Source organism: Tenrec ecaudatus, chromosome 12, assembly GCF_050624435.1.
Source record: "Tenrec ecaudatus isolate mTenEca1 chromosome 12, mTenEca1.hap1, whole genome shotgun sequence".
Lineage (NCBI taxonomy): Eukaryota > Metazoa > Chordata > Mammalia > Afrosoricida > Tenrecidae > Tenrec > Tenrec ecaudatus.
In genome coordinates this window covers 26,529,074-26,554,125 of record NC_134541.1, presented here as the reverse complement: position 1 = coordinate 26,554,125, position 25,052 = coordinate 26,529,074, and the positions used below count along the sequence as shown (strand labels likewise).

General features: G+C 40.9%; 1 protein-coding gene and 1 long non-coding RNA gene across 2 annotated transcripts; both read left to right on the top strand.

Annotated features, from left to right (window-relative positions):
• Positions 1–533: 533 nt before the first annotated feature.
• Positions 534–20,002, top strand: LOC142462260 (uncharacterized). Its single transcript, XR_012787249.1, has 3 exons — positions 534–684; positions 7,089–7,211; positions 19,903–20,002. It is a non-coding gene; the product is annotated as an uncharacterized LOC142462260 (long non-coding RNA).
• LOC142422386 (cytochrome c oxidase subunit 7B, mitochondrial) lies at positions 18,219–18,568 on the top strand. The gene has a single exon (XM_075527779.1). The coding sequence runs from the start codon at positions 18,269–18,271 to the stop codon at positions 18,506–18,508; it is 240 nt and encodes a 79-aa protein (XP_075383894.1). The 5' UTR covers positions 18,219–18,268; the 3' UTR covers positions 18,509–18,568.
• Positions 20,003–25,052: the final 5,050 nt, after the last annotated feature.

Sequence of the window (25,052 nt, the reverse complement as noted above, 5' to 3'; positions counted from 1 at the left end):
GTGTGTGTGTTTGTGTGCGCGCACCACCACCTACACCGCATGGAATGACTACCCCAGAACAGGGAGGAAGGAAAATATTGGTTGGGAGGTTGGGAGAGTGGGAGACAGCAAGCATTCCACTGGCATATAGGTGTGCTATGAATGATAACTACTGCTATTAATACTAATAAAATGAAAGCACTGGGCTAGCTTATCTCAATTGAGCTCTCTCCATAAATAACAGGGGCCCGGCTGCCTTATTGATTTCATAACAAGCCAAGGGAAGAATGGGAGGAAATGAACAGCTCAGCTCCCAAGGGCTTTCAGAACATAAGATTGGATCTCAGTCAAGGTGGGCAGTGGGGCTTCTGCAGGCAAGGGCTCCCAGGAGGCTCTGAAAAGAGACAGCAACAAATCTCCCACAGCACTTGTACCTCATTCCTTCATTCAGTAAGTAGTTATTAAGTACAGAAAGATATCTATGTTTGTGCCCATTCCAAAGAAAAGTGATTCAACAGAATGGAGAAATTATCAATATCATTAATACCACACACAAGTACCATTTGCTAAAGATATATATTTTTTAAAATGATTGCTGCAGGATGTTGGCAGGGAACTGCCAGAAACTCGAAGCTGAATTCAGAGGAGGATGTGGAATAAGGAATGTCAGGTGGATCTTGGCTGAAAGCAGAGACTACCAGAAAGGTGGGTTTTTTGTTTTGTTGTTTTAACATTTTATTAAAAGCTCTTACAGATATAATTACAATCCATAGTTCCATTAGATCATGCACAATTGTACAATTGCTGTTATCATTGTCAATACATTTTTTCTTCTTGAACTCTTTGATATCATCTCCCCTCTATCCCCTCCCTCACTTTCCCCACTACCCTGCAGAAAGGTATTTTAATGGCAGTACAAAGGCATTTGTATGAACTATAACAATTTATGGATAACATTGCAAAAAATAAGAATTCTAAAATGTTACTGTGTTCATGTGGAAGCTAACATAGACCAAGAAAGACTCAAACAGAACAAGGGGATGCTATATGGTTTAAAATCCAGAAAGATGAAGTTTAAAATCTGGAAATCTGTGCATCAGGGTTGTATCCTTTCACCATACTTATCCAATCTGTATGTTGAGCAAATAACATCAGAAGCTGGACTTTATGGTGGTAAATAAAAGAATATTGCTCCTCAGGTTTCAGTTTTAAACAAAACATGTTTAAACAAGTCTCTGTGATCAGTAGAAGACTGCAGACAAGTTCAGTAATATGCTACTGAAGGGGATCTTCTAGTCTAGTTAAATTTAAGGAAAAGAGGTCATCCTAGAAGGTTATGGGCATATTTTTGGCATCCCAAGGGTTGATCTTGATAGATTTTCTTGAAGGGCACAAAATGACCACTAGGACTTACTATGCAGGACTTTTAACAAAATTGAAAACTATGTAGAGGAAAGGATCCAGAAAGGTGTACTGAGGAGTTTTTCCTCATTACAATGTACCTGCTCATTCTTCAAGGGTAACAAGGGCTTCCCTAGGTGAGTTTAATTGGGAAACCATACCCCATCTACCTTCCAGTCCTGATCTTACTGCTTCAGACTTCTGTTTTGTTGTCCAAACTCAAAGAGCATTTTAAAGAAACATGATTTGAGCCCTTTAACAATGCAATTTTGATGTGATATAAACGGTAGAGTGAGAAATCTTCAGGGAAAAGTTAGAAGAAAACACTGCCCACAGAAGTGTAGCTATCTAGATCAGCGGTTCTCAACCTGTGGGTCTAGACCCCTTTGGGGGCGTCGAACTACCCTTTCACAGGGATTGCCTGATTCATAACAGTAGCAAAATTACAGTTATGAAATAGCAATGTAAATAATTTTACGGTTGGGGGTCACCACCACACGAGGAACTGTATTAAAGGGTTGCGGCATTAGGGAGGTTGAGAAACGCTGATCTAGATGGATGATGTGTCAAGAAACAGTAGCTTCACATTTTGGTTTATTGTGTGTTTAATAAGGTGTCTATGACGTTGTGGAGCTCTGGTGGTGTAGTGGTTACACATTAGGCTGCTAACTGCAAGGCCAGCAGTACGAAACCATCAGCCACTCCTCAAGAGAACGATGGGGCTTTCTATTCCCATACAGAGTTACAGTCTTGGAAACGCACAAGAGCACTTCTACCCTGTCCTATAAGGTTGCTATGTGTTGGCATCGCCTTCATGAGTTTGGTTTGGTTTTGGTTTTTATGATCTTATAGCAAACTTTCTGATTTACCCTGGCATGAGGAAGAAAATAGCATCAGGGTTGGAGGCTTTGTGATATGCAGATGACACAACCTCGCTGAAAGCAAAGAGGACTTAAAGCATTTACTGATGAAAACTACAGCCTTTAGTGTGGATTACATCTCAACATAAAACAAAAATCTCACAAGTGGACCAATAAGCTGCATCATGAAATAATATTTCAAATATTTCTGCTTTCCATCTACACCTGGCTTGCTTTCCATAATCAACACCCATGGCAAAGAAATGACGTCTTGCTTTGGGCAAGTTTGCTGCAAAAGACTTCTTTTAATGTTAAAAAGCAAAGATGTTACTCTTTGAGGGCTAAAGTTAGCCTGACCCAGGTCATGGTATTTAAATCATCTCATATGCATGGGAAAGGTGAACAGCGAATAAGGAAGACTAAAGAACAATCAATACATTTGAATTACGGTGTTGGCAAAGAGCTGTTGAATATCATGGACTTCCAGAAGAATGAACAAATCTGGCATGGAAGAAAATTGCACTGTAGAATCAAAGTCTCACGTACTGTGGACATGTTATTAGGAGAACCTAGTCCCTGGAAAATGACATCATGTCTGCTGGAGAGTCAGAAAAAAGAGGAAGCCCATATAAGTGATGGATCGACACAGTAGCTCCAACAATGGACTCAAACAGTTAATGGTTGAAGGATGGTGCAGGAGCAGGCAGTATTTTGTTCTATTGTTCATGGGGCCCTATGAGCCCAGGCATCCAACAATAGTAGCAAGCAAATGCATAAAGACAGAAGATGGATGAATGGTTATCAAATAGGAGGGGGGGGGAATAAAGAGTTATTGCCTAATATAAAGTTTCTGTTTGAGGTGATGAGAGTTTGGGAAATAAAGGGTTGTGATGGTTGCACTGCATTGTGAATATAATTAGTGCCATTGAATTGTACACATAAAAATGGTTAAAATATCAAGTTTTTTTATTTTATTGGGGACTCGTACAACTCTTATCACAATCCATATGTACATCCATTGTGTCAAGCACATTTGTACATTTATTGCCATCATCATTCTCAAAACATTTGCTTTCTACTTGAGCCCTTGGTATCAACTCCTCATAAAATGTCAAATTTTATATGACACCTATTTTACAGTGAAAAATTGAAGAAAAATCCCCAGAATTTCTAAGCTAAATAAAGCAAGCTGCAGAACAGTATGTCTAGTATGTTCCCATTTGCGTAAAGAAAAATAATCTTGATACAGGTGCAGACTTCCTACAGGTGCAGACTTATATATGCATAAATATCTCTGGAAGAATACTCAAGGTACTACTAACAGTTGGGAGATAAATGGGTGGCTGGAGCTAGGGAGCTAGAGGAGGGAGGGAAATCTTTTTTTCTTTTTAAACCATAATACATTCTTTCCTGAAATAAAATTTGTGATATATATATTCACAGCTATCCACAAAATAAAGCTTTTTAAAACAGGAGAGAACTTAACCAGGGTGTCGGGCAGCAGGAATGGTGGTAGTAATGACCATTCCACAGTTCTGGGCTTCCCATAGAGAGACAGCCCTGAGGCATCTGGGATGTGGCCACAGCCACCATTTTGCCCTTGCAACCCTCCATTCATTCTATATAGTCCCGATAGCCTCAACAGAGAATCCTTGCGTTTAGAAATGAAAAAGGACTTCAAAATATAATCCTTTTATTTTAAAGTTGAAGAAACTAGGTTTTAGCGGCCAAAAGTAGCCGATGTTTATTCAGAGTGTAAGGACTCAATCTAAGACTTCTTTCACAACATCTTCAGCCTACACTTCCTCAAATACTGCTTTTACTCCTTCACTGCCCTTCTCAGAAACTTCGATACTCCTCAGCCTGGCCACCGTTAAGACGTGGCCGTTTAATGGCCTACCAAATTTCCCAGAATTATTTCCCAACCTCTCCTATACTCTCTACTTCAGTTAGATTACTCTTTATTGACCCTGAATGTTCCTGTTTTCCAGAGTCTACACCTTGTTTGCTGTCCTCTCTGCCTGGAATGTCTCCTTCCTGTCCATTTGTAGACATGCTACGTAAACATCAAGTTAAACTTCAATCACACTTCCTTCAGGAGTCTTCCCTGACTTCTAGCTCATTAAATTTTTTTTCTTCTAAAACTTATGTCTTGAAGGCATGATGGGAAGTGGACTAGGATAAAGCCCATTCCCCACCCTAGATACCCTTTTTCTTTGTCAATAAAATTGGGCAAGTGGTCTTGGCCCTCAGAGCCTGGGGGAAAGCCCTGAGTGAAGACGCCACAGAGTCCGCCTGAAGTCAGAAGCCTGTCTGCAGGAAGTGCTGGGCCTGTTCCTACCCTGATGTTTACTTGGCCCAGAGTCCCAGCATGATGAAACCTGGCCCTGTTGCTGAGCACCTTGGGAGGCCTCCCTCCAGAGTCCTTCTGTGCTCAGACAGTGGCTCTTTGTGGAAAGGAGGAACAGGACTGAAAGCAGAGCTGCTGGAAACCTTTCCCTACCCCCTGCCTCCAGCCACCTCCACTAGCAGGCCTGGACAATCTGTGACTGAGTGGCCTCTGCTTTACATCTAGTCTACCAACTGTTGAAGTGAGGTAGCGCCTCCAGGCTGCCAGCTAGGCTGGGAGGATTCCTGCTAGGATGACCTGCTGCTGAAAACAGCATCCTTTAACCAGGCTCGGTAACAGAGCTCTCCTGAAAGACTGGTCTTCCTGATATCCTAAATGGACACTTCCTCTCCCCCTATTGTCAAATAGCCCAAACCAAACTCACTGTCATCAAGTTGATGCTGACTCATAGCAACTCTATAAAACAGGATAGAACTGCCCCCTGTGGGTTTCTGAAACTATAGCACTTTTTTTTTGAGACTATAACTCTTTATGGGATTAGAAAGTCCCATCTTTCTCTTGAGGAACTGCTGGTGGTTTCAAGCTGCTGATCTAACAGTTAACAGGTCAACGTGTAATCCTTCTACCACCAGGGCTCTCACCATCAAATAAGCCCCTACAATTTATAGAGTCCGACTTCCCCAGGTGTTGGTTTTTTCCCTTTCGACCCCTACTTCATTGATCCCAGCACTCATTCAGAGTTTATTAGGAATCCTTAAATGTTATCCCAAACTTGACGGTAGGAGTGAGGGTAAGAGAAGAGGAACTAATGAAGAGAGAAAGGAAGACACAATGGTACAACTGATGGGTCACTTGTGGCCTATTCCAGTTCTTGATAAGCCACTAACTTTCCAGGTAACATTGACTGGCTGCTTCCCCTTTCTGTGCCTCCTTTCCCTAGCTGTGCCTCAGTTTACCAGTTGCAAGACGATAGAGGCAGAATGTAGATAAATTTCAAGGAGGTTTGTTCCTTTGACTTTGCATAACTCTGTGATCCTAGGAAGGAAAAGGGAAGGAGATCTGGGTGGCTTGGAGGAAGATGACTGATGTTATGCTCTCTATTGATTGACCAGCAATCGCTAGGCAACCTCTTCTCTGCCTTCACCTTTCCCTCTCCCTGTCTCTTTTCCACCCCTCTTCAAGGGCTTCTTGTGATGACCTCTAGAAGCTATTGAATTTAGATTTGTCTTATCCTGTCTTTTGGCTCCAGGGGGAGGGAACTGTGCCCATCTATGAAGGTCATGGGCAGGTCCCTGGCATAGAGAGAAAGGAAAGGTGGGATAGGGGGTGGAGGAAATAAAAAGAGGAAAATTAAGGATTAAGGTGGATGGAGGGAGAAAAGTGTCCAAAGAGAGCTCAGGGAGTACTAAGAGGAAGGAAAGGGGAAGAGAGAGTGGAAGATGGAGAAAGAGGGAAGCAGAAGGGAGAGGGCAAAAGAGAAAGAGAGAGCGAAATAGATGAAGGAAGATAGTTGCCCAGGAAGCAAAGAGGAAGAGAGAACCTGAAGGAGAAGGCCACAGCCCGGACAAACACACACAGATGGGCACAGGTTGGAGCATCTAAAGACAATACAGAGTGCAGTCTGGCTGGAGATAAGAGTGTGTCTAGGGGGAGCTGAAATTAGAAAGAGATCCTGGAAGGTCTTGAATATCAGGAAAAAGACTTTGGACTTTATTTCTATTTTTATTATTTTCTTTGCCTTGAATCCCCAATGGTAAACTAGGTAAGACCCAGAGGAGCATTTTCATTCATTCTTTTATCAAGGGACTATATCTTATCCAATTCCATATCCCCAGAGTATAACAAAATGCCTGCATGTAAGAAGTAGTAAAATACTTGTTAAAACTGAGCTCTTGAAAAAATGGAGCATCGGTGGAAGCAGGCTTGAGAAAATCTCACAAATCATAAGAATCACTATATTCCAAGGTAGTCACCCTAAAAGAGCAGATAAGGGCCATGTGCGATCAAAAGAAATTGAGGGAGTTGCTACAGCTAGCAGAGAAGTTCCATTGAACGTTGCAATGAAGTTAGCTTAGGTCCTGTACCACCCTTTAATTAATTTCTGTAGTCAGGAAGGTGGTTCCATGAAAGGATACAAGTTTTGTGTGTGAACAAAGAGTTCTCCAAAGAAAAAGGGGAGATTCTTACTCAAAAGGAGAAAGGTACAGTGAGTACCTTTGTACAGGACAGGAAGCATTTGCAAACAGTGATAGAGAAACATCATAGAGGACCTCAAACCAAGCTTAGGAGTTAGAGGACTGATTTCTTCAGCTGGAGGGAACCCTGTGTGAGTTAGACTTTGGGACTAATCAGACAGCATACAAGGGATTGTAGGCCAGAAGATGAGCTACTAATGGGAAATTAATTGTTTCGGCCTGCCCTCTGGTATACCTATGAACAAAATCTTCCACCCACAGAAGAGTGTAATTATGGTCTCGTTTTTATTCTGCCCATTCTAGGTCAGAAAGCTCAAAACAACAAAGGACCACACCTTTGCCCTTTCTTGATCAAATCTCTTTATCCTGCCTGGGTGACCTTCATCTCACATGGGAAATGGATGCTAGAGCAATTTACAAAAGCAGGTGAGAACTTACAAGGGCTTTGAAGATTAATGGACAGAGGTTCTAGTAAAACTTCTGGAGACTGGCAATAGCATTAGCACCCGGTCTCTGGGATCTGGCATAATGTTGGGAGAAGCATCTCTAAGGGATGGATAGCCTGTCAGGGAGCATAAAATGTAGGGGTCGGACCTAGTTGGGCTTAGCTTTCACCTGTGCTACCGCCTAGATTTGGGACTTTGAGTAAGTGAGGATGGCACAGGATCATGCAGTGTTTCTTCTGTTATGTGTGGGGTCACTATGGCTTAGAACCAACTAGATGGCACCTAATAACAACAAGTCAAAGACAGAAAAGGACTGGTCCAAAATTACCCAGCAAATATGTTTCCCCTGAATTAGCAGGACCTACTTTCTAATTTTTGCCAGTTTCTCAATGGGAGTTTGGCTCTTGTGTGAGGGAGTCCCCAGAACTGACACTGCATGGACTGATTCCATGTGATATTTATTTTGACCTCTAACATGGTCCCCAGCCCTTCTACCACCATGTCCCATGCCCCAGCCATCCCTTTATGATAGACTTGATTCTCTCTTTGGGGGACATCTGCAACACACACCTAGTCTCTGTCTGAATTCCTACCATTCCGTTATCCTTCACACCAGCCACTCTACTGGTTTTTCTTTATTAAATAATCAATTTACAATGATGAAAAAGTAATTCAGATACACCAGAAAGTACAGTGCATATTATTTCACATTCACTAGGGGTGAAAAGAGACAGTATTAATCACTCCAAACAGAAACTTTATTCCTGTTAGACAATAACTCTCTATTTCTCCTCTTAAGCCCTCCTCACTAGCCTACTTTTTGCGTCAGTGATTTGTCTATCCTAGATATTTTATGCAAATGGTTTATACCATATTTGTCCTTTTGTATTTGACTTATTTCACTCAGCATGATGTTTTTAAGGTGCGCCCATGTTGTAGAACTTGGCAACACTTTGTTTCTCCTTATGACAAAGTAATATTCACTGTCAACGAGATACCACCTTTTGCTTATCTAGTCATTTGACATTTAGGTTGTTTGCATCTTGTGGCTTGGTAAACAGTTCTGCAAATGAACATTGGTACACAGGTATCTGTTTTATGTTCCTGCTTTCAATTCTTTGGGATATATACCTAGGACTGGAATTGGTGGATTGTATGGCAATTCTATGTTTAACTTTTGAGGATGCTCCAAACTGCTTCCTATGGTGGCTATACCATTTTGCTTTCTTACCAGCAATTAGATAATTGTTCTAATTTCTCTGTTCTCTACATCCTCCGCAACACTTTTCTGTTTTTGTTTATTGTTGTTTTATTATGGCCATTTTATTTTTATTTGTATCTCCCTAATGACTAAGGAGCCCCAGTGGAACTGCCGGTAAGTGTTAGACTGCAAACTGCAAGATTGGAGATTTATGATAGACGATTATGAGCAGCAGTATGACAACAAACTAGATGAGGCCTGCATGAAAACAACAAATTCTTAAAAGGGAGGAGTCAATTCCATCTCATAGTGGCCTTACAGGACAGAACAGAACTGCCCCTTTGGGTTTCCAAGTCTATTAACCCTTCTCACGCAGTGAATTCTGACTCATGGCGACCCTGTAGGCCAGTGTAGAATTGACCCCACAGGATTCTGAGACTGTAACTCTTTATGGGAGTAGAGTTCTCATCTTTCTCCCTCAGAGTGGCTGGTGGTTTCAACAACTGCAGGAACAGAAAAACACATCCTGAGAAGAGGCCAGTAGGTTCAAACTGCTAGTCTTGCGATTATCAGCTCAATGTGTAATCCACTACACTACCTGGGCTCTTTAACCTGGGTGAAGGGAAAGGCAATTATGGTAAGGGAGAGGTCAGCAGATTACCATTAAAGCAAAGGTAGACACTAGGAAGGGCACGAGGACCACAGGCAACAAAGGTAAAATATGAGAGTAGGTAAAAGTTATTACAAAAGCATAGAAATCTTTATTAAGCAAAAATATTAAAACTGAAGCTATTATTTCTTGGCATATCCTCCATGTAGGTCTACACTCTTCTGAAGGCGAGGCTTTCATCTCTTTAACCCTTCCTTCAGGAATTTTGCATTCTTTGATTGACACCATGTCAATCAAATGGCAATTGTGGCATCCTCAAGGGACTAAAATTGTGTTCCTTTGAAATGCTCATTGAGTTTGGGAAGCAAAAAGAAATCTGAAGGGGAAAGATCAGACCTGGAAGGTGGCTGGAGTAAGGTTTCACAAAGGAATTATTGTAAGTCAGTCTTTACTTTCCTTGAAAAATGAGCAGGTGCATTGTCATGATGGAAAAAAAATTCCTCGACACAACCTTCCTGGCCTTTCTGTAACTAACATAGTTTCCTCTTTTCTTACAACTCCTTCATCATAAGCCCCATAATTGTCTGTGTCCTTTGAGAAAATCTACCAAGAGTATCTCATTGGAATCCTAAAAAAAAATGGTGTAACTTCTGAGTTGACCTTTCTGCTTTGAATTGATCTTTGAGGTCGTCCTGGTCTTCCATTAAACACTTGGTCTGTCTAAAAAAAGTATATTGTTTTATATGGGGAAGCATTCCAGTAAACTTTTTGCAAAGCTTCAATGATTTGGTAAGATATTCATTTGAGTTTTGTTAAAAATCTGTTATTAGCCCTGACCTCAAAATCATTTTATTTGATAGCACCAAAAGTATCTTTTAAAAACAACAACAAAAAACACTCTAATAAGACCAAGACAAGTATATTACTGAGAGAACTTGACAACCATCCACTAATCAGAGACATACTTAAACATATTTTGTTTAGAATAAACCCATGTCTGTATGAACTGGGTCTTTAGTAATAGTACTTTTTTACTTAACAGTACATAAAAAATAACCATTACATATACAATCTTGCAATAAAGATGATAGCAAACAATAATCTATGAATGAATACATAGGTAGACATGTCAGCTAAACAGATGTGGGGTGGTGAATTGGGACTATACCCATGGAGGGGAGGGACATATGTGTATTTGGCAGAGAATATTTCAATTTATGTATTGGCATTTTCTGCAAACATATCCATGTATATAGTAGAGTATACTAGGGAAAAGTTATGAAAACTTCTTAGTTATATAACCAAACACTTTGAAAGAATGGGTCACTGAACTTGGGAACTTAAATGATAGTCTTGGAGGACATCTAGGTCAACAGGTATGATATTGGCCACAAAAACACTGTTCTACATTCTACTATGACAAGTAGTGACAGAAGTTAAAAAAATTTATGAACTTATACTCTGGTTCCTTTCCAGAACGTACTAATCTTTAGTCTTTAACCAAGAGTGTACTGGATATGGAACTGTTTTGAGTTCTAAATGGCAAAAATAAAGTTTATGAACTTCCATCTAAGAAGCACCTATTGTTCTCTTCCTGTGTGGAACAAATATGAGTGAAGGAAATCAGGCACTCAAGGAAATAATTCAAAGGACTAATAGACCACATAAACCTCAGTCTCCAGTACCCTGGGACTAGAAGAAATAGATGGTGCCCAATACCACTAATGATCACTCTGGTAAGGATCACAATATAAGGTCTTGGGTATAGTGGAGAAAAAATGTAGAACAAAACTTAAAACCATTTGAAAAAAGATCAAGCTAACAGGTCTCATAGAGAATGGTGGAACCCCCAAGACTATAACCCCATAGACACCCTGAAAACCAGGAGCTGAACCCACTACTGGGAATTATTTTTCAGTCCACCCCCCTCCATTCCCCAAAGACAAAAAGGGTACCATTTATCTAGTAGCAAAAACCAGAGGGCAGGAAGAGGCAGAAAAGAACAAATGGAAGCAAGAAACACAGGGAAGACGTGAGGAGATTGTTACCACATTGAGAGAATTGCAACTAATGTCATGAAAAAAAATGTTATGGAAATCTTACTTGCTCTGCAAACTTTTACCCAAAGCACACACACGCACGCATGCACACACACACACACACACACACACACAAAACAAAAACAAAAACCTCCCAATAACAATTAAAAAGTCTTAGACAGATGACTTTACACTAATTCTGCTTAAACCTTTCCAAAATATAAGGAAGGAAGAAATTTTTTTCTAATTCATTTTATGAAGCAAATATAACTGGGTACTCAAAGATACATCATGAAAAAACTACAGGCCAATATCTCTTATGAATACAGAAGAAAAACTCAACAGAATTTAACAGCAGTTTAAAAAGTCATACACCATGACTTTTATTTGTCCCAGGCGTGCAAAGATGGATAAATAAGAGAAAATCAGCCAGTGTAATATATCATAATATATCAATAGGACAAAGGGAAAAATTATCTGATCATCTCTATGGATGCAGAAAAGGTATTTGATAAAATTTGGTGAAAACCTTGAGAAAATTGGGGTAGATTGATTAAGGGCATATACAAAAGCCAGTAGTCAACATTTCTTAAAGGAGGAAGACTAAGTAAGAGTTCTCCCATTGAAATTAGGATTCAGACAAGGACACCAGGTCTTACCACTAATATTGTATTCAACCGAGGTCCTAGCCAGAGAAATAAGAAAAGAAAAACATTAAAAAGGTCTCCTGTGTGGAAAGGAAGAAATAAAATTATATCTATTTGTGGAATCTATATAGAGAAAATCCCAACGAGACTACAAGAAAACTTCTAGAGTTAATGGAATTTAGCAAAATTACATGCTGCAAGATCCACAAACATCCACTGGGTTTTTATACATCAGCAAAGAGAAATATGAAATGGAAATTATGGAAATAATTCCATTTATGATAGCATATAAAAGAATCAAGCACTAAGGAGTAAATCTAACCAAGGATGTGAAGGAGTTATGCAATTAAACTATAGAACACTGCTAAAAGAAATTAAAGAAAATTTAAATAAATGGAAAGGGGTTTCATGTTACAAGACTAAATATTGTTAAGGTGTCAGTATCACCCCAAAGCAGTCTATATTCACTGCACTCCTAATCACAATTCCGACAGCCTTCTTCACAGAATGGGAAGCCAACCCTCAACTTTATATGGACTGGCAAGAGGGCCTCAATAACTGAAACAATGTTCAAAGAGAAGAACAGAGCAGGGGAACTCACACTTCCTAATTTAAAAACACACCATAACTTGGTATTGGTATAAAAATAGACACAAAGACCAATGGAATAAAATTGAGAGACCAGAAATAAACTCACACATTTGCATTCAATTTGATTTTTTAAAAAATAATTGTATTGGCATTACTTCACATATGATACACATTCATCATATTAAAAAGAATTGTGCGATCATCACCACAATCAGTTTCAGAACATTTTCTTCTGTTCATTGTTGTCAGTGCCCCATTTCTCCCTAACCTACCGTGCCATGCCCCTAGGTAACTGTTAACCCAGTTACTGTCTCTATTGAGTTACCTATCCTGGATTTCATATAAGGGGCCCTGGTAGTGTAGTGGGTGTGTCTGTGATCCACAAGGTCAGCAGTTTGAAACCACCAGCCACTCTGTAGGAAAGAGAAGGGACTTTCTATTTCCATAAAGAGTTACAGTCTTTGAAACTCACTCCCCTATCCTATAGGGTCACTATGAGTTAGCATCAACTCCATGGCAGTGAGTTTTTTTAGGGGGGGTTGCTTTGGATTTTATATACAGAAAATCATACAAAACGTAAACAGGAAGCAAACAAACAAAGCAAAAAAAAATCAGACAAGGGGAAAAAAAGGAAAGAAAGCAGAGTAAAACCCCTCAATCAAAAAGAAAGCAGAACACGCACTGAAGACAAAATGGGTGCAAATGTGGTGAAGAAAGCTAATGGTACCCAGCTAGCAGGGAAGCAACAAAGCCCACATGGAAGAACCACACCAGCCTGTGTGATCACAAGGTGTCAACAGGATCAGGTTTCTGAAGACCCAAAACAAACAATTATATCTATGTAAAAGAAATGGGTCAGAATGAATACCAAGACCCCATCTGTAGACAATTGAACATTCCTTCACAGAAGGGTCACACAGAAGGGACGATTCAACCAGGGTGCAGCATAGTGCCAACAAAAGACACAACTTTCCTCTAGTTCTTTAATGCTTCCTCCTTCCCCATTATCATGACCTCAGTTCTACCTCACAAATCCTTCTAGATCAGAATATGTACATTGGTACAGATAAGTCCTTTTGACACATGGATTCCAGGACAGATAAACCTCTCAGAAATAGTAATAAGAATAGTGTTACCATGAGGGTTTGGGGAGGGTGGTGGGGGAAGGGGAGAAAAGGGGAACTGACAGCAATGATAGATATTTAAACACTCTCCCTCTGGGGGACAAATAACATAAATGTGAGTGAAGGGACATAGCAGATGGTGTAAGATATGAAATATATATATATATATATATATATATATATATATATATATATATATATAAAATTTAGGGTTCACAGGGGTGGGAGGTTGGGGGAGGAAGAGAAAAAAGAGCTGATATCAAAGGGCTCAAGTAGAAAGACAATGTTTTGAAATGATAATGGCAACATGTACAAGTTCACTTGATATAATTGATTTATGGATTGTTATAATATCTGTAAGAACCCCCAATACAATGATTTAAAAAAAATGACATAGTGCCTGGGGTCTTAAAAGGCTTGTAAGCCATCTAGTAGGGAAGCAACAAAGCCCACTTGGAAGAAGCACACCAGCCTGTGTGATCATGAAGTGTCAAGGGGAAAAACTATCAGAAGTCCAACAACACACAACCAATTTGATGTGAAGGGGCGTGGATGCCACGGAGACCCAAAATCCACCTGCAAGGTGATTGGACAGCCCCTCTCAGAAGGGCCACACAGAATGGATGATAGAGCCCAGGGTATGGTATGGCACTGATGAACCACAGAACTATCCTCTAGTTCTTTAATATTTCCTCCCTTTACTCATAAGGTGTATGTGTCTTACCTCATTCATCGTTAGATTTGCGTATGTTAATTTGTATATTTAGGATCATTTGGTACATGAAGGCCAAGATGGATGACTCCTCTGAGAAATTGACAGGAGTGGTAGTCCATTGTGGGTATAGGAGGAGTTGGGGAATGGGGAGGGAGAAAGAGTATCTGATAGCATTGATGATTGTATAACACCACCCAATGGGATTTAACAGAATTGTATGTGAATGGATATATTGGAATGTGTAAGGTATGTTAATAAAACTTATGAAATAGAAACAAAAAGTAAGCAGAAGATATTAAAAATGGAAACAATTTTGAAATGAGCCAAAAGGGAGATCAAATGATGAGGTCTTACATTGTAACCTAACTCCATCTGCCGTAATAGACTTTACACTGCTCTCTGTCTGAAAGCAAGGCTCTTCACATGCCTGGACTAGCGTCAGAGGGGATGCACTGGAGGCTGAATTCATGTGGAGACCCCGCAAATGGATTTTGGACTTCCACTGTCATCCATAGTCTTTTGTAAATTGGGTGCTTATAATTTACGCTCTGAAACTGTTCCCTCCTTTGGAGTTGGATTTTATTGTTTACAATTCTTGGGTCATACCAGACTGGTGTGCTTCTTCCATGTCGATTTAGTTGACAACTCACTTTGATGACTGCTTGCTTGAAGACAAAACTTAAAGACCCCAGACACTATTCTTTCTGATAGCTGGACACCATCTGGTTTCTTCATCATACTTTGCTATAGCACCCATAACTTCAGGGATCTCTTCATGAGAGTGACTATTGAGTGGGACTATGCCCTAAGAGCTGGAAAACGCTCCTAAGGGCCAGCAAACGATCCCTGAACTAACTACAAGCTTTTCTCTTGTGAAGTGTTCTGTTTTGTTCTTTGTCAGTGGTTTGTTTTTGTTGTTTTGTCGTCTGGTTGTATACTGTTGCTTTGTTTTCCTCTGTCTTCTTTTTGTGCATGTTAGTGTCTCCACAGGGCTGTCTGAATAGGACAGGCTGGATGAACCATCTGGAGGAAAAACAATGGGACCGACAGTTCCGGGGGGACTTTGGGTGGGGAGGCAGGGGGGTAAGGAAGTGGGGTTAACAAACACAGGGACAAGTGAACAACATGGGACCCCAAATGGTAGAGAGGGGGGAATGGCAGGCCTGGTGGGGAATGATTAAGGGTAAGGTTGCATAGAGAAGAGGTATACTCTAGCCCAGGTGGCGATGAAGCATGGTAGTAGGGCAGGAGGAAAGTCAAGGGAGATGGAGGAAAGAGCTAGGAGTCAAAGGGCATTTATGAAGATCTAGACAAAGACATGTACATATGCAAATATATATAGGAGGATGGGGAAATAGATCGATGTGTCTATATTTATAGGTTAAGCATTAAGGTGGCGGAAGGACCTTGGGCCTCTACTCAAGCACTCCCTCAATGCATGAATACTTTCTTCTATTAAATTGGCATTCTATGATGCTCACCCTCCTGACACAACCGCTAAAGACAAAGCGGGTGAACAAGTAAATGTGGTGAAGAAAGCTGATGGTGCCCGGCTATCATAAGAAATAGCGTTTGGGGTCTTAAAGGCTTGAAGATAAACAAGCGGCCATCTAGCTCAGAACAACAAAGTCCACATGGAAGAACACACCAGCCTGTGTGATCGAGTGGTCCCGAAGGGATCAGTTATCAGGCATCAAAGAACAAAAAAATCATATCATTGACTGCACACCTCCATGATAGGATCGCTGAAGACAAATGGGTGCATAAGCAAATGTGGTGAAGAAAGCTGATGGTGCCCGGCTATCAAAAGAGATAGTGTCTGGGGTCTTAAAGGCTTGAAGGTGAACAAGTGGCCATCTAGCTCAGAAGCAACAAAGCCCACATGGAAGAAGCACACCGGCCAGTGTGATCACGAGGTGCCAAAGGGACCAGGTATAAGGCATCATGCAAAAAAAAAAAGATATATGTGTGTATATGTATATATGTATGTGTATATATATATATTTATATATATACCATATTGAATGAAGGGGGAAGTGCAGAGTGGAGACCCAAGGCCCAAGTGTCGGCCAATGGAGACCCCTTCACAGAGGGGTTCAGGAGAGGAGATGGGTCAATTAGGGTGCGAGGTAGTACCGCTGAAGAACACAGCTTTCCCCCAGATCCTGAATGCTTCCTCCCCCCAACTACCATCATCCGAATTCTACCTTGCAGGGCTGGATAGGGCAGAGGTTGTACACTGGTACATATGAGGGCTGGAGGCACAGGGAATCTAGGGTGGATGATACCTTCAGGACCAAGGGTGTGAGGGGTGATGCTGGGAGAGTGGAGGGCGAGTGGGTTGGAAAGGGGGCACTGATTACAAGGACCCACATGTGACCTCCTTCCTGGGAAAGGGACGGCAGGGAAGTGGGGAAAGGGAGACTCCGGATAGGGCAAGATATGACAAAATAACGATGTATAAATTACCAAGGGCACATGAGGGAGGGGGGAGCGGGGAGGGAGGGGAAAAAAAAAGAGGACCTGATGCAAAGGGCTTAAGTGGAGAGCAAATGCTTTGAGAATGATTGGGGCAGGGAATGTATGGATGTGCTTTATACAATTGATGTATGTATATGTATGGATTGTGATAAGAGTTGTATGAGTCCCTAATAAAATGTAAAAAAAGAAAAAAATGAATTGAAAAAAAAGAGCTAGTTGTTCTTAGATTGGGGTTAGAATTAAGTGGGAGTCAAATCAATTCCTAGTCCTGGGCTACCATTCACTGAACAGCCTCAAAGCAAGATATCTGAACCAAAGTCCAACGACTACTAATTTCATAATCAACCTCAGGATAGCATTCATCTGACTTCATGGTTGAGCCCTGCCAGGTCAGCCCCCCAGAGCAGCAAACTCTCTCTAGGACAAACCTCTGGGGTTGTTCAATTGACTTTTTGACTAGGGCACTAAGTCCATTAGATGGGGGAAGAAGAATCTCTTTGATAAATAGTACTGGAGAAATTAGATTGTCATAGAGGAAAGTAAAAGGAAATAGAGGAAAGAACTAGGAGGCAAAGGCATTTATAGAGGTCTAAATACAGGCATGTGCATATGTAAATATATTTATGACAATTGGGAAATAAATATATGTGCATATATTTATAGGTTTAGTATTAAGGTAGCAGATGGACACTGGGCCTCTACTCCAGTACACCCTCAGTGCAAGAACACTGTGTTCTATGGCATTCCATGATGCTCACCTTCCTGACATGAGGCTAAAGACAAAGGGGGTGCATAAGCAAATGTGGTGAAGAAAGATGATGGTGCCAGGCTTTCAAATGATATAGTGTCTGGGGTCTTAAAGGATTGAAGATCAACAAATGACCATCTAGCTGAGAAGCAACAAAGCCCACATGGAAGAAGCACACCAGCCTGTGTGATCATGAGGTGTCAATGGGATCAGTTATCAGGCAGCAAAGAACAAAAAATCATACCATTGTGAATGAGGGGGAGTGCAGAATGGAGACCCAAAGCCATCTGTCTGCAACTGACGGGCAACTGGACATCCCCTTACAGAAGGGCCGTGGGGAGGAGACAAGCCAGTCAGGGTGCAATATAGCACTGATGAAACACACAATTTTCCTCTAGTTCTTTAATGCTTCTTCCCCTCCAGTATCATGATTCCAATTCTACCTTACAAATCCGGCTAGACCAGAGGATGTACACTGGTACAGATAAGAGCTGGTAACACAGGGGATCCAGGACAGATAAACCCCTTGGGACCAATAATGAGAGTAGCGATACCAGGAGGGTAAGGGTTAGGTGGGGTAGAAAAGGGGAACCGATCACAATGATCTACATATAACCCCCTCCCTGGGGACGGACAACAGAAAAGTGGATGAAGGGAGACATTGGTCAGTGTAAGACATGAAAAAATAATTTATTAAAATATCACGCATTCAGGAAGGAGAGAGTTTGGGGGAGGGAAGGGGAAAAAATGAGCTGATACCAAGGACTCAAGTAGAAAGAAATTGTTTTGAAAATGATGATAGCGCTCTCTGCAAGGGTACCGGATGCGGGTTCTCCAGAGCCAGCCGCTGCAGTTGCCGCAGTTCTGTGAACTTCTTTGCGATGTTTCCCTTGGCCAAAAACGCACTAAGCCGTCTTCAAATGCGAAGCATTCAGCAAGCAATGGCAAGGCATAGCCACCAGAAACGGGCACCTGATTTCCATGACAAATATGGCAATGCTATTTTAGCTGGTGGAGCCACTTTCTGTATTGCTGTATGGACATACACAGCAACACAAATTGGAATTGAATGGAACCTGTCCCCTGTTGGCAGAGTTACCCCAAAGGAATGGAGAGAATAGAAATTAAATCAGCTGGTGGTGTAATAATTGTTTCAAAATCAACTTTTAAAATGATTCAAGTAAAAGCACCACATATGCATTAACATATGGCATTATTGAAGAAATAAAATACATTTGAAACAAAAAAAAGAAAATGATAGCAACAAATGTACAAATGTGCTTGTCACAATGGGTGTATGAATTGTGATAAGAGTTGTACAAACCCCCAATAAAATGGTTTTTAAAGTTTTTTTTAACTTTATGCATCAAAAGACTTTCCTCAAATTGAAAATACAAGCTATCAATTGGAAGAATATCTATGGAAACCATATTCAGTCTGGGACCTAATAATGGAAATACATATAAAACCTCAAAAACTTGACAACAATAGATAAATAAACCAATCATAAAATGGACAAAGGACTTGAATGGACATTTTACCAAAAGAGGACATTCAAATGGCCATTAAAAATGAAAAAATGCTCAGCTTCACATCAGAGAGATGCAAATCAAAACCGCCATATCATTTCACTCCCATGATAAGGTAAAAAATAAACACACACAAAATCCCAGAAAATAACAAGTTTTGGCAATTATGTGGGGGGAAATGTAACCCCTACATAGGTGGTGGGAATTCAAAACTGTAAAGCATTGTAGAAAACAGTATGGTAGTTTTTTAAAAACTGAAAGTAGAACTGCCACCTGAGCCAGGATTCCACTGTTAGGTTCATAGTTTTTACACCCCCCCAAATTGAAAGCAGAAAATCAAAAAGAGACGTGTATAGCAATGTTCATTGCAGCCTGTTCAGAAGTCTAGAGATTGTAATAACCTAACTGCCCATCAGTGCATGAAAGGATAGACGAAATGTGGTACATATCCACAATGGAATAATACTCAGCCAGTAGGAGAAATGAAGTCTAAGTCTTGATAACATGTTACATTGTCGAGGGAACTTAAAGATTTAAGCTGAGTGAAATAAACCAATCACAAAGGACAAATATTGCACGACCTTACTTTTATCAAAAGACAAGAAAGGGCAATTATAAAGAGACCAAAAGTTAGTGGTTACCAGGGACAGGAGGAAGGGAGATAAAGTGGGATAGCAGTATTAAAAAATATTGCATTGACTGAGGATAGGTTGCACAGTCAATTACTGCAATTGATGTCAATGAGCTCTACGTCTGGAAAAAGTTGGATTAGCTAAAGTTGTTTGAAATATTTAAGATAATGACCAAAAAGAAAAAAAAGGAAGGGAGGAAGATAAGAATAGCTTTGAGAATGTTTATGTGCAACCAAACACCCATGGGATTTATTTCCTTGATTTGGAGGGTTCGAGTCATAGTTTCATGGGACATTACAGTTAATATTGTTATTGGCATAACAATATGTTTAATGCTTCCGTTCTACTTCTTAGTTCATTGTGTGGTGCCTGGGATCTTCAAAGTTTGCAAGTCACTATCTAGGGAACACACTTCACCTGGAGCCACAGGAGAAGAAACATCAGCAATAGAAAAAGGATGTAGCTCACTGACTCCATGCACAACTGTCTCCTTTGACGTGAAACCAAAAATACAGCATGATGCCCAGTCACCATTACTGAATATTTTATTAAATATTCCAGAGAAGAAACCTGAGCAAAAGGGGGGAAATGTAGAATAGAATTTCAAATTCTCATGGACTCCTCTGAAACTGTTGCCTTGAGACAGCCCTTAAACCAAAAAAATCCCCTGGAATCATCTTAAAACCAAGCAGTAGTTTAATTGAACTAGTACAAAAGGTTGCCTCGATTATTATTCTCTTTTAAGAACTGTCTATCCTGGGTCAAAGGGATAACAGTAACTTGAAGGATTAGGTAGAAACATTATGGAGCAGTGAAGTTTTGTTAAGAGGCACGGGCAGTTCAGAAAAAAAGGATGAGAGTGATTGTACAATTTAGTACTACCATTGTCACTAAATAAATGATCTGTGTAAAAACTCTTAAATTGGTCTGTGTTTGCTGTGTATATCCTCAACAACAAAATCAAAATAAATGAAATGCATTGTTATTGTTAGGCGATGTTGAGTAGTTTCTGACTCATAATGACCCACTTTACAACAGAATAACACTGCCCAGTCCTGGGCCCCTCCTATAATTGTTACTGTGCTTGAACCTGTTGCTGCAGCCACTGTGTCAATCCACTGAGTTGAGGAGCTTCCTCAGTTTTACCAAGTATGATGTCTCCTTCCAGAGTCTGAGCCTTCCTGATAACAATGTCCAAATTAGGTGAGTCAAAGTGTCCCTGTCCTTTCCTCTAGGGAGCATGCAGGCTTTACTTCTTCCAAGACAAATTTATATGTTCTTCTGGAAGTCCATGGTGTACTTTTCACCAACACCATTATTCATATCCATCCATTCTTCTCAGGTCTTCCTTACTTATTGTCCAGTTTTCTCATACAGATGAGACAGCTGAGAATACCCTGGGTTGGGTCAGGTTCATCTGAGTTTTTAAAATGACATCTTTGCTTTCTTTTCCTCTTCCAGATTGCCTAAGGCAATATGTCCTTTGATTTTGTGACATTATGGATATAAGTAAAATGAAATCCTTAATATCTTCAATTTTCCCTCTCTTTATCACGATGTCTATCGGTCCCATTGTGAATATTTTTGTTTTCTTTATGTTTCAAAAGTCCAGTTTAAGGACTAAGATGCCCCTGGCCCAAGCCATGGTATTCTCAATTTCCTTATATGTGTGTGAAAGCTGCGTATTGAATAAGGAAGACCCAAGAAGAGTGGAGGCATCTGAATTATGGTGTTGAAGAAGAATGTTGAACACACCATAGATTCCCAGAACAAATCAATCTGCCTTGGAAGCAATAAAGCCAAAATGCTCCAGAGACGAGGGGATTTTGATTCATGTTCTTTAGACATGTTAACGAGGGGCCAGTCCTGGGAGAGGGGCATCAAAAAAGAGGAAGCTACTCAAATGAAATGGACTGACATAGTGGCTGCAACAGTGGGTTCAAAACATGGCAACAATTATGAGAATTATAATTGCCCAGACTGGGCAATCTTCTGTTCTGCCAGCCAGAGGGCCAGTATGAGTCAGACCTGACTCAGAGCACCGAATAACAACTCGAGTTAGATATCCAACTTTAATTTTTTCTAAATGGATTACTGATTGTTCTTTATCATTTTTGTAAGTAATTCAGCCTTTCCTACGCTTGGAAATACCATTTCTGTCATACATAAAAATTTTATAAATATGTAGACAGTGTTCACTGTATAATACAAGCCCCTGATGAAGTGGCTATACATTTTTCATGAGATAATCTTATTTCATCCTCGTAGTAGTTCTATCAAGTAGGTACTACTCTGAAATTACCCGCACTGTAATAGGATACACCAGGCAGCATTTGCTAAATTATGATGTGGTAACAAATAACCCCCATATCTCAGTGGTTTGTAACCACATTACATACCAATAACTGTGGGGTATCTGTGGGTTGGCTGTCCCTGTGTCTTTCCACTCTAGGATGAAGTTACAGGCCTTACCAGTCATAGAGATACAGGTGTAAATTTGTAGACAGAGCATATGATGACTCCTAATGTTTCTGCTCTTTGATTCAACTTTCATTGACCAAAGTGAGTAACATGGTCAAGCCTGACCATGAGTTGGGGAAACTAATTCTTTCCTTTGGAAGTTACTCAAGTCACATGGTAATGGGCTCGGATATATAATTGTGTTACTGGGAAGCGAGAGAGCAAAAAACTGGGAATAATAATATCAAATAGGCTAAGTCACTTGCCCAAGATCATACAGTCAGGAAGGGGCAGAGCCAGGATTCCAACTCAGACGACAGTTTTCCAAAGCCATAGGGCCTTCCGTGGCTCCTTATTGCCAGCTTGATGGTGTCCACAGATATTTAAGCCTCAGGGCTTCTGTGCATGCTTCAGTCTGGGATGCCCTGTGCTACTTCTGTGTGCTGAATTAATTCATCAAGACTCCACTCCATTGTAAAGTGTGTCAGTTTGTGACGATTGGCTCATCTCCTCTGACAGGTGGGGACCCATTCTGGTTTGTCTTTGTGTCCCCTCTGCCTCCAAGATCTTGCACCAAACCAAAAGCAATCCCATTGCCATTTAGTTAATTCCAACTTATGGCAACGCCACGATGTAGAGTTTCAAGGACTAAATCTTTCCTGGAGCCGACAGCCTTATCTTTCATCCTTGGCTCAGTTTGGTGGGTTTGAACTGTTAACTCACCACGCCATCAGGGCTCTTTCAGATCTTGTACAGCGCTCCCGAAATATTTGCTGTGTTTGAGACGAGAAGAGAAGAGGGGCACCAGCAACAATTGGCTTGTGCTCTTGGGAATGAGAACACTTGACCTACTTTTCAGGCCTTTCCGTTCAGTGTAGCACCTTGTGCTCTGGTGGCTCTGGCAGGTCAGCACATGACTCATTCTGTAAGCCTTCAGCACCACAAATTCCTGGGCTGGGGTGGGTGGGGTGGGGCTGGGTGAGAAGGAGAATTAATTTTGGCCTTTCTGAAATCCTTCCCTGACTCCAGCAAATGGACAAGAAGAAGTATTTTCCAAAAATCCTTACCCATCACTCTGAAAGGGGCAAGGAAAAGAGACCACTACTGGGTTATATGAAAGGACAGAGAAGTGGCAAGAACATGGAACTACACACCAGGAGGGTTCACTAACTTGTCCAAGTGGTTTCACTGAATCTTCTATAAACTTCCATTGCCCCAACCACAAATTAGGGATAAGGGATACAAGACTTGCCCTCTTCCCTAAGTTGTTGCAAAACTACGTAGGAAAGCGCTGGTAGCCTTTGGGAAAGCAGTATTGGAATTCCCTGAACTATGTGGCTGTGGGAAAATTGCATATATCCCCGAACCATAATGCCCTGTCTATAAAAGGTATAATTATAGCTACCTCCCACGGTGAGAAAGCTAAGATAGAGTACTAAGCACATAGTCAATGCTCAATAATATTGGCTTTCTATATAGGATGCTGCTGCTTATTATTTAAGCTATGAAAGTTACCAAACTAGTACTCATTTGTGAATATTAAACATTAAAGGGACGGGGGTAGAATCTAACCTTTCCTAGAACTGGTTGCTTCCTTTAGCCAAGTATGGGGTGTGGCCCAATGGAATGAGGAAGCCGTTCACCAGGTGACAGGACACAGAAGGCTGTTTGTGTTCCCAGTTTTATGGGGAGGAGTAGAGTGGTTAGCTGACGCTCCCAAAGGCTCAGAGGTCCTTGCTCCTATCCCCCCCATACAAATACAGTCCACCTGACTCCTCTCGGCTCCTCCTACAAACCCAGCCATTAAGCTCTGGCAAGGCTGCCTTTATATAATAATTAATGATGGTGATATGGTTACTTTGAAGTTTACAAACGTTTTCTAATACAATAAAGCCCATTTGTCCTTCACAATCTTTCTACCATGCACATGATCATTGAGTCAGAAGGGACCTTGGAGAGCAGTTTGTCTTTTATGGATCTATTGAAATCAAGAGACAAGAAGGGATTTTGCAAATGACACAGGGCAGAGGCAGAATTAGAACGGGTAGCGCCTGACTCCAAGCTGTGCCATTGCTCGTCTCATGCCCTTGCTAGCTTTAGCTTTCTAGTCTCACTGCCTCCCTAGTTTACTTGCGTTCTAAGACCCCGGCAATGATTCCTACCTGTGCCCCTGCCTCTGGGTTTCCTCCGTCAATTTGTTCTATGCATTCAAACCAAAAATCCACGCACAAGGACAATTCCCACTCACAATGACCCTCACAAGGACAGGTAAAACTACTTCATAAGTTTTCTGAGACTGTAAATGGATCAAAAGGAAGCAGACTGTCTCATCTTCTGTAGAGCAGGTGGTGAGTTGGAACAGTTGACCTTTCTGTTAGCAGCCTGTGATAGGTTTTGTGTTAACCTGGATGGGTCAGGATTTTCAGTGGTTTGGCAGGTGAGGCCTAGTAATTCCCCATGATGTGACTTAATATAATATAATAACTCCATAATGGGATCTTTAAGAAGAACCAAGTAGTTGTAAGAAGGTTAGTGTGGAGTGCAACAGTCTTAATCAGGTAACAGTCCTGATGCAATTGAAAGGAAGTTTCCTTATGGGTGTGGCCTACTTCCTATATAAGTAGAGACTGTGAGAAAGCTTGCTTGCATTTTGCTGGATCTGGATTTGTACCTGGATCTTTGACCTCCAGTTCTTTGGACTTGAGCCAAGAGCCTGCCATATTTTTTATGGCAGCCTATCATCTGACCTGCTGACCTTGGATTCACTCACCTCTCCAGTCAATGCTTGACTTACTAACCTTGACTTAATTTGCCTCTGTAGCCTGATATTGGTCTTATATCTTTCCTTTTAAGAGAACTTGTTCATTTTTCATCTTAAGGGGTTACTTGGTACCTGGTTCAGCCTCCAAATGAAGACCTGCTCTCTCTCTGAATACTTCTATTGCCAGAAAGTCCCTAAGTCTCCAAGTAGCCCGTTTCATACTCGGACAGTTCCGTTTAGGAGTTCTTTAACAAGAACTGAAATTTTCTTCCTGAAAGTTCAT